The sequence below is a fragment of the Nematolebias whitei genome, chromosome 18 (assembly GCF_014905685.2).
Source record: "Nematolebias whitei isolate Nwh7 chromosome 18, NemWhi1, whole genome shotgun sequence".
Taxonomy (NCBI): Eukaryota; Metazoa; Chordata; class Actinopteri; order Cyprinodontiformes; family Rivulidae; genus Nematolebias; species Nematolebias whitei.
The window spans coordinates 15,545,734-15,555,527 of record NC_056515.1 but is presented as its reverse complement, the minus strand read 5'-3'; the positions used below and the strand labels follow the sequence as shown (position 1 = coordinate 15,555,527).

The following is a 9,794-nucleotide window of genomic DNA, read 5'->3' as shown; positions in this document are numbered from 1 at the left end:
GTAAAGATAAGCTGTTTTCCTGACACCTGAATGGAGGTGGTGGGATTAATAGGACTTTACAATCACATATTAATGATTTTAAACATATGAATAAGCGTATTCATCTAATTCAAATGTTAAAACATAGGCTTAACTTGAAAGTTTCGGTTTTCCAAATGCTGTTCATTAAACAAACAAACAAAAAATACTCGAATAAACTCCATACTTTACCTTGATAGGTAATGAGTGAGGATAACTGTAAAAAGAGTAAACGTTCCTGAAACGCTTATTACTTCATTTTAAATAAACTCTGGGAGACTATCCATGCTGGGAAACATAAACGATCTTCGATTCTACTCCGGGCGCATGGATGTCGTCATCAGCGCGCGCCACGTCAGACGCTCCAGTAGGAGCAGTAGGAGACGTAGAGATGAGTTGGTCTCCGGAGCGGAGTCGCTGCGGAGCCGCGGGGGGCCCGGTGAGGGGCAGCTGGTGGCGGCTCGCGGTGCTCCTGGTCTCCGCGTCCTCCCTGCCCGCGGTCACGGCGCTGGTGGAGGGTCTGTACTGCGGCACGGAGGTCTGCTACGACGTGCTCGGCGTCACCAGGGAGGCCTCCAAGGCGGAGATCGCCCGGGCTTACCGGCAGCTGGCCCGCCGGTACCACCCGGACCGCTACAAGCCCGAGGAGCCCGGGGACGAGGAGTCCGCAGAGAAGTTCCTGCTCATCGCTACCGCTTACGAGACGTTAAAGGTCGGTACCGACCTCTGAAAGCAAGTCCCGTATCTGCAGCCGGTTCCTGTTAACAAACAATGACGTTCATTTTTCACGCAGGTGGTGAAAAGAAATCCCGTTTAATTTTAAAGTTTAGGCTTCACAACGTATTATTATACGTTCTGGTCCTCAGCAGGTCCACAATCTAAACATCTGTTCTTGAAACGTTCAAGTTCACGTATCTTCTGTCATTCGCAGCATCACTTGTGGTACATGAGGTGGAACGAACTTGTGTACTCTGGGTCTCAGTTACACCCCAAAATATAAAGTATAAACATGAACTGTATATAAGGGTCTAAGATAAACACTATGCACTAAGATATACGCTCAGAGCGGAGTGCTCTAACACTAAAGTGCCCACATCATTAGTCCTCCTCCACCGTGCTTGATAGTTGCTGAGAGCTGTCTATGCTGTTTATACACAAAAACCTTCACAGTTAAAATTAGTTTAACCCTCAGGAGCTCTCATGGGGAAAAAAAATCACCCACACATTTATTTTTGTTTCTGTTTTTTAAATTTATTTTATTTTTATTTTTGGTGTTGTCAATAAACACGACTGTTCCTGACAGAACCTTAAAGTTCTTTAGACATTTAAAAATGTTGGCAGAATTGACATGACACTCACGGTGAGAGGAAACGTGAAGCGAACCTCCGGCATGCGGCGTTAACCGGAGGCGTTCCGGTGAAACGCGGAACGTAACAAAAGTAAAAACTTTACACAAGCTAATAAACGCTTTGCGTACAATCAGTTTAGTGTTAACTCATCGTAGCAAACTAACGACTTGTGCAACCAGAAGTTACAACATGTCTCATGTACACACGCAACAAAGCACAACTAGCTGAAGCGTTAACCCGTCATTTAACCAGTAAGCATACGATGTAATTGTTGGAAAGTTCTCGTTCACCTGCGTCATCTCAGTAAAGAACCACGAACTCACGGCAGGTGAAGATTTTTAACTGGTCGTTTACTTGCAAGGATCCATTCAGGACATGAATGCATGAATTCCTTCACGCGATGCGACAGAATGAACCTCCAGCCTGCTCTCCTGTGTAACGTCACAGCACACGAACACTTCAGTGGAGTTCAGCGGGGGGTTCCTCCGCCTCTCGCGTCCTGAAACCAGCTGCGCAGGCCTCAACTCCCAAGGGCGCTCTTCGTCTGCACAGATGTGGTTCATGGGCGTCGGGGAGACACCGCGAGTCGCCCTCCAGGTCCAGATACTGAGGCTGTTTTGAGACGGCAAGTTCTCGTAGCGGGAGGGAAAGATGTCAGCCAGTATGAAAACATTCTGACGCACGCTCAATAATCCAGGTAGATAAATCTAACCAGGTTAAAGTCGGATCCTCTGGATGGATTCTTCTTCAGTCTGAAGAAGTCTTTTGGATCAACGAAGAAGAATCCGTCCAGAAGACCTGACTTTAACCGTACAATATAAAAACATTCACAATCATTGACCCAAAGTATTTTTTACTATAATTCTGACAGAAAATGGAGGATTTACCTGCAGTGACCTTCATACAGATGAGCATGTGGTACTTCCTGTTCATCACTGTTGTATTCAGCTGATCGTGAGGTCGGCCACCGGCCTTTATCAACTTTTACATTCTTCCACACTCTGTTTAGGATTTGGAAATGGAATAAACTGTATTCCACCCAACGCTCAGGTTAACACTGTCTGGATTACATGAGCGCCTCTGACGACGTTTAAAGATTTTTTTTCTGATTATGTTTCTACAAAATTTTTATGACCGCAAAACAATGACAGTGTTGGAGGAAAAGAGGGTCGATGACGTCATGTCAGTCGTAACCTCACGTTAGCGCCCTCTAGTGTTTCTGTGGAGAACAATCAACCCAATTGAATTCCTTTATAAATGCATTTTATGATCCCATATTTATCAAACATAAACTACTACATTCCTTTCAGTAATGTTTGTATTATTATTTTACATCTGTCTCTAAACCGACGGATGTCATATTAGCCCACTTGGTTTGACATTTGAGGGAAGATGTAAAAATCACATCTGGAAGCGTCTGACCAAACCATTTTAGTTCGGATGTAAAGAGCAAAAACACACTATTTGTGCACGAGTAAACATTTGACACGAAACAGCAGAACCACGTGCATGCAGGCTGAAGGATCAGCTGCTCAGGGGCCAACAAAGTCCTGTTGGCTCCTCAGAAAACATGGCACCGGTTGCAGATGGACCGGAACGCAGCTCGGTGGACAACCGGCTCGGTAAAAGCAAACAACAAATCGACGTGCACAAGTTTTGGGAGACAAAAATAATTTCGGTGCAATTCAGTTTATTTATAAAGCGCCAAGTCACAACAGAAGTCGTCTCAGAGCACTGAACAGAAACATTCATATTAATAAATAATAATTTAACATTATTTATCTGAGGAGCAGCTTTGAGTTTAACTCCATCACAGAACTCTCATCTTGAGCAAGCATGAAGGCGACAGTGGAAAGGAAAAACTCCCTCATGAGGAAGAAACCTTTAACAGAACCAGGCTCAGGACAAGTGGCCATCTGCTTCAACCGGCTGGGTTTGAGAGGAACAGATACACAATGGCAGGTCAAGAATCACATGTTAATATATAAATAGTATCAAATGGAAACTATTCAGTTTTAACAATTTATTTAAGGAAATGAGGTCAATTTGTCCTCCAGTAGTCTAAGCTTAAGACAGCATGACAAGCCAACCAACTATAGGATTTATCAAAAACAAAAGTCTGAAGTCCAGTCTTAAAACGACAATGTGTCAATAAATTATAAATTAAAAAAAAGAAACCCGCCATGTTCGACCACTGGCCAACCCGTGGAAGTTTGACAGAAAATGAAGCCTTGTTTTCAGGTTCTGGAGGGTTCAGTGGGCGGGATGGTCTTCCCAAAACTCTATATGGGAATTTAAGAACATTCTTATGTTAATGCGGAAAAATGCCATAAATAAATAAATAACTGAATTGTAGGATTTAGTTTTTTTTTTTCAAACCAAAGACCCTTCAAGGATTCAAGGTTCTTTGTCATTCGCATCACATGTGGTATGAGGTGGAATGAAATTGTGTACACAGGGTCCCAGTTACATCCAACAACAGGAAGAATATAAGTTGTAAAATAAACTGTAGTAAGGATCTAAGATGTACGCTACGAAATATGCTAAACTAAGAATACAATAAAAAGAAACAATACGCCGAACAACAGCAGCACGAACCAATCTGTGAGTAGATGAGTGTGAATGAATATATCCTCAGGAGCTAAAACAACGCAAACGTAATTTCAGATGGCTCTTTAAAGAATGACTGACTTATTTATTGTGAACAAAAATATTCAATTGTCTGTTTTTGTAAGATGGTCAGTTTTTCACTAAGGATAAATAGGAATGCACAATATTGGATTTTTGGCCGATATGTTAAAAATTGTTTGACTGATACAAATATTTTTTCCTCTTGACCTTCTTAGAGACTAAAGAGCTTCCTCTGCAGTGGAATTAAAACTCTACATTATTCTGCACGGTCTTTGTCAGTTTGACCTGCAACCACGTGCAGATGCTAAAAAGGGGCTGATGATGCAACACTTCAACTGGGGTTATGTTTAATGTCAGATTTATTCATGACATTTACTCTAACACAATGACAACACTCAACAGTGCAAATTTATACATTTTCACAAATCTAAACTCAACGGCGCACGTGACGTCATAACGTGGTGCGCGGAGTTATTTTGATGGGATGGCCGCTGTCCGATATTTAACTTTATTGCTAATATCGGCCGATACCGATAACATGCTGATAATATCGTGCATCCCTAGTCATAAAGTTGGAGGACGTTTTCTTAACCAAAGCCCAAATCATTTGAGTCCTCCACCACCTTTCTTGGTAGTTGCATTAAGGCATATGTGTCAAACTCAAGGCCCAGGGGCCAATTGTGGTCTTTGATGACATCTTATCTGGCCCCCAAAATGTTATCTTAAATGTAAAATACTTTTATCACATACATTTTTTTCAGTAATCTTTGATTATGATGTCAAAAGTGCAACAGAGAACATCAAATGAGACCAATCAAACTCTTGTTGAGGAACCTGCAACCAAGAAAAGATGTTGGGTTCTAACACTTCTTATCTAACACTTACATATCGTGTGTATAAAAGCCCATCCAGGGACAAGTGCTGCAAACTGGCTCACGCTGTAAGCACCATGATGCAGGCATGTGCTGCTTTATTCAGTTTGTCTGTGTCGTTGTGTGTCAGTCCCTATCAAATAAACTTAATGAATAAATAAATAAACTTGAATTCATGTAGATTCTGAAACCGGCCCTTAGTTTGAAATTGTTTTAAATTTGGCCCCCTTTTGTAAGTGGGTTTGGCACCCCATGCATTAAGGTGTTTGTGTTAAAATGATTTGTTGGTTTCACTCCAGATATGCTGCTGTGTTGCTCTCAACATTGTTCAAATGAAACTTTGCATTCATTCCTCCCTGAGCATGCAGACTTTTGAACCCTGTTTGAGCTGTCAGTTCAGTCCAGAGCAGAAACTAAGTCGTGTATTTTTCCTGTGCAGGATGAGGACACGCGCCGGGACTACGACTACATGCTGGACCACCCTGAGGAGTACTACCAGCACTACTATGCTTACTACCGCAGGCGGCTCGCCCCCAAAGTGGACGTCAGGATCGTCATCCTTGTCACCATCTGCACCATCTCCATCATCCAGGTACAAACAAAAACCTGTGAAACCGTTCAGGTCTAAGGACTGAGACAGAGTGAAAGAGCAGCTAAAGTCCAAAGGAAACCTGAAAAAACTAACAGCCTGCCTCCTTTTAGTACTACAGCTGGTTCAACAGCTACAACAAGGCCATCAGCTACCTGGTCACGGTCCCCAAGTACCGAATCCAGGCCACGGAGATTGCCAAGCAGCAGGGTCTCCTCAATCGCACCAAGGAGAAGGGCAAGAACCGGCGCTCCAAGGAGGAGATCCGGGAGCAAGAGGAGGAGGTGATCCGAGACATTATCAAGAACAAAATTGACATTAAAGGAGGCTACAAGAAGCCCAAGGTGTCGGACATCCTGCTGTGTCAGATGGTGCTCTTCCCCTACTACCTGGGCCTGTACGTGGCCTGGTACGTCTCCTGGGTCTACCGCTTCACCATCTGCAGGGAGGAGTATGGAGAAGAGGAGAAGCTCTACATCATCAGGTGTGTTGGGGCTGAGAGCCCTGGGCGAGGTGTTCGAGTACGATTCTCACCTCAGCCTTGTCCGTCCTCAGGCGCTACATGAAGATGTCGCGGTCTCAGTTCGACGATCTGGACGAAGACGCCAAGCAGACCTTCTTGGAGAAACAGATCTGGATCAGAGAGAACTATGAGGTACGGCTCACTGAATGGGGTTGGGGGGAAGTTGGAAACGTGATGGGAATTCACAAAATACACTAGAATAAATGTGGACTTTAGAAAATTGAAGGTTGTATTGGAGTAGTGTTAGGGTTCTCAAACCAGCTGCACATACTGGTCTTAATGTGTTCTTATTTCTCTCTTATACTAGAAGTTGTTGTCACACATGAAAATTACTAATTACTTTAAAAATATGTCTTACATTTTTTCACTTAAGGACATTGCATTATTTTTCTGACACAATGCATTCTGGAACAATATTAGCTCTAGAGCTAACACCATACCACCATAGTAGTCTCTTGTTTATTGCAGGGTCACCCCCCCACCACCACCACCTCTACGCATTTGAGCAAAAGGCAATGGGGCTTCTGGGAAATGTATTCTTTATGAATGGCAATACAGTGTATTGGGAAAACCACAAAATGGCGGTGCCTATCTGGAGTATTTTATTTTTTCAGTAACTTTTTACTTTGTAGTATCCAGTACTGTCCCAATCACGAGTAATATTAAAGTTGATGATCATGTGTCAAAGGGGTCGGGTGCAATGTGGGATGGGTGGTGGCCGAGGGCGGGGACCCTGGCGGTCTGATCCTCGGCTACAGAAGCTGGCTATTGGGACGTGGAATGTCACCTCACTGATGGGGAAGGAGCCTGAGCTGGTGTGTGAGGTTGAGAGGTTCCGGCTAGAAATAGTCGGACTCACCTCTACGCATGGCTCTGGCTGTGGAACCAGTTTCCTTGAGAGGGGTTGGACACTCTTCTGCTCTGGAATTGCCCCTGATCAGAGGCGCCGAGCAGGAGTGGGCATACTTATTGTCCCCCATCTTGGTGCCTGTGTGTTGGGGTTCACCCCGGTGAATGAGAGGGTAGCCTCCTTCCGCCTACGTGTGGGGGGACGGGTTCTGACTGTCATCTGTGCTTATGCACCAAACGGCAGTTCACATTATCCACCCTTTTGGAGTCCTTGGGGGTACTGGAAAGTGCACTTCCTGGGGACTCTCTTGTTCTGCTGGGGGACTTCAGTGCTCACGTGGGCAATGACATTGAGACCTGGAGGGGTGTGGTTGGGAGGAACTGCCCCCCCTGATCTGAACCCGAGCGGTGTTCTGTTGTTGGACTTCTGTGCTCGTCATGGATTGTCCATAATGAACACCATGTTCAAGCATAAGGGTGTCTATATGTGCTCTTGGCACCAGGACACCCTAGGCCGCAGTTCAATGATCGACTTTGTTGTCGTCTCATCTGATCTGCGGCCACATGTCTTGGACACTCGGGTGAAGAGAGGGGCGGAGCTGTCCACTGATCACTACCTGGTGGTGAGTTGGCTCCGATGGTGGGGGAGAACGCTGGTCAGACCTGGCAGGCCCAAACATATTGTGAGGGTTTGCTGCGAACGTCTGGCAGAGTCTCCTGTGAGACGGAGCTTTAACTCCCTCCTCCGGGAGAACTTCGAACATGTTCCGGGGGAGGTAGGGGACATTGAGTCCGAGTGGGCCATGTTCTGTGCCTCTATTGTCGAAGCGGCTTACCGGAGCTGCGGCCACAAGGTTGTCGGTGCCTGTCGCAGCGGCAACCCTTGAACCCGGTGGTGAACACCGGCGGTGAGGGATGCTGTCAGGCTGAAGAAGGAGTCCTATCGGGCCTTTTTGGCCTGTGGGACCCTGGAAGCAGCTGATGGGTACCGACAGTCCAAGCGACATGCGGCTTGGGTGGTCGCTGAGGCAAAAACTCGGGCATGGGAGGAGTTTGGAGAAGCCATGGAGAATGAATTCCACATGGCTTCGAGGCAATTCTGGTCCACCATCCGGCATCTCGGGGTGGGGTGGGGGGCGGGGGGGAGCGGTACACCACCAACACTGTTTATAATAGGGGTGGTGTGCTACTGACCTCAACTCGGGATGTCGTGGGTCGGTGGGCAGAATACTTTGAAGACCTCCTCAATCCCACCGGCACGTCTTCCACTGAGGAAGCGGAGCCTGGGGACTCTGGGTTGGGCCCTCCAATCTCTGGTGCTGAGGTCACCGAGGTGGTTAAAAAGCTCCTTGGTGGCAGGGCCCCAGGGGTGGATGAGATTCGCCCGGAGTTCCTTAAGGCTCTGGATGTTGTAGGGTTGTGTTGGCTTACGCGACTCTGCAATATTGCGTGGACATTGGGGGAAGTTACCCTGGATTGGCAAACCGGGGTGGTGATCCCCCTATTCAAGAAGGGGGACCATAGAGTGTGTTCCAACTACAGGGGGATCACGCTCTTAAGCCTCCCTTGTAAGGTCTATTCTGGTAAGGTCTATTCAGGGGTTCTGGAGAGGAGGGTTCGTCGGATAGTCGAACCTCGGATTCAGGAGGAGCAGTGCGGTTTTCGTCCTGGTCGTGGAACACTGGACCAGCTCTACACTCTCAGCAGGGTCTTGGAGGGTGCGTGGGAGTTTGCCCAACCGGTCTACATGTGCTTTGTGGACTTGGAGAAAGCGTTCGACCGCATCCCTCGGGGAACCCTGTGGGGGGTACTCTGGGAGTATGGGGTACCGGGCCCTTTGATACGGGCTGTTAGGTCCCTGTATGACCGGTGTCAGAGCCTGTCCGCATTGCCAGCAGTAAGTTGGGCTTGTTCCCGGTGAGAGTTGGACTCCGCCAAGGTTGCCCTTTGTCACCGATTCTGTTCATAACTTTTATGGACAGAATTTCTAGGCGCAGCCAAGGTGTTGAGGGGATCCGTTTTGGTTGCCTTAGGATTGTGACTCTGCTTTTTGCAGATGATGTGGTCCTATTGGCTTAATCAGATCTTGATCTACAGCTTTCGCTGGAGCGGTTCGCAGCCGAGTGCGACACGGCCCGGATGAAGATCATTTCCTCCAAATACGAGGACATGGTCTTGAGCTGGAAAAGAGTAGAGTGCCCTCTCCGGGTCAGGGAGGAGGTCCTGCCCCAAGTGGAGGAGTTCAAGTATCTTGGGGTTTTGTTCACGAATGATGGAAAAATGGAACATGAGATTGATAGGCGGATAGGTGCAGCATCTGCAGTGAAGCAGGCGCTGTACAGGTTTGTCGTGGTAAAGAGAGCTGAGTCAAAAGGCGAAGCTTTCAATTTACCGATCGATCTACGTTCCTACCCTCATCTATGGTCATGAGCTTTGGGTGGGACCGAAAGAACGAGATCTCGGATACAAGCGACCAAAATGAGTTTTCTCTGCAGGATGTCTGGGCTCTCCCTTAGAGATAGGGTGAGAAGCTCGATCAACCGGGAGGGACTCAGAGTAGAGCCGCTGCTTCTCCACGTCGAGAGGAGCCAGTTGAGGTGACTCGGGCATCTGGGTAGGATTCCTCTTGGACACCTCCCTGGTGAGGTGTTCCGGACACATCCCACTGGGAGGAGACCCAGAGGAAGACCCAGGACACATTGGAGGGACTATGTTTCTCGGCTGGCCTTGGAACGCCTCGGGATTCCCCCGGAGGAGCTGGCCCAAGTGGGTTGGGAGAGGGAAGTCTGGGCCTCCCTACTTAGACTGCTACCCCCGCGACCCGACCCCGGATAAGCGGAAGAAAATGGATGGATGGATGGATGGATGAATCATGTGTCCTGTACAATTTTTTTTTTTCTTGTGTTCAGTCTTGCCTTGAAAAACTGCAAGAGCGAATCCACGAAAGTCGAACCGCGAAGTAG

General features: G+C 47.1%; 1 protein-coding gene across 1 annotated transcript; it reads left to right on the top strand.

The window, feature by feature from the left end:
* The first annotated feature begins 381 nt into the window (after positions 1–381).
* On the top strand, positions 382–9,794 carry dnajc25 (DnaJ (Hsp40) homolog, subfamily C, member 25). The gene is made up of 5 exons (XM_037692590.1): positions 382–730; positions 5,310–5,462; positions 5,573–5,943; positions 6,015–6,114; positions 9,741–9,794. Exons 1-5 carry the CDS (start codon positions 410–412, stop codon positions 9,792–9,794), a joined length of 999 nt encoding a protein of 332 aa, XP_037548518.1. The 5' UTR covers positions 382–409.

Excerpts from the sequence above, each read along its gene's own strand:
- dnajc25 (XM_037692590.1), top strand. The coding sequence starts at position 410 with ATGAGTTGGTCTCCGGAGCGGAGTCGCTGCGGAGCCGCGGGGGGCCCG. Across the intron at positions 731-5,309 it reads CCGCTTACGAGACGTTAAAG|GATGAGGACACGCGCCGGGA; the intron begins GTCGGTACCGAC and ends TTTCCTGTGCAG. Across the intron at positions 6,115-9,740 it reads GGATCAGAGAGAACTATGAG|TCTTGCCTTGAAAAACTGCA; the intron begins GTACGGCTCACT and ends TCTTGTGTTCAG.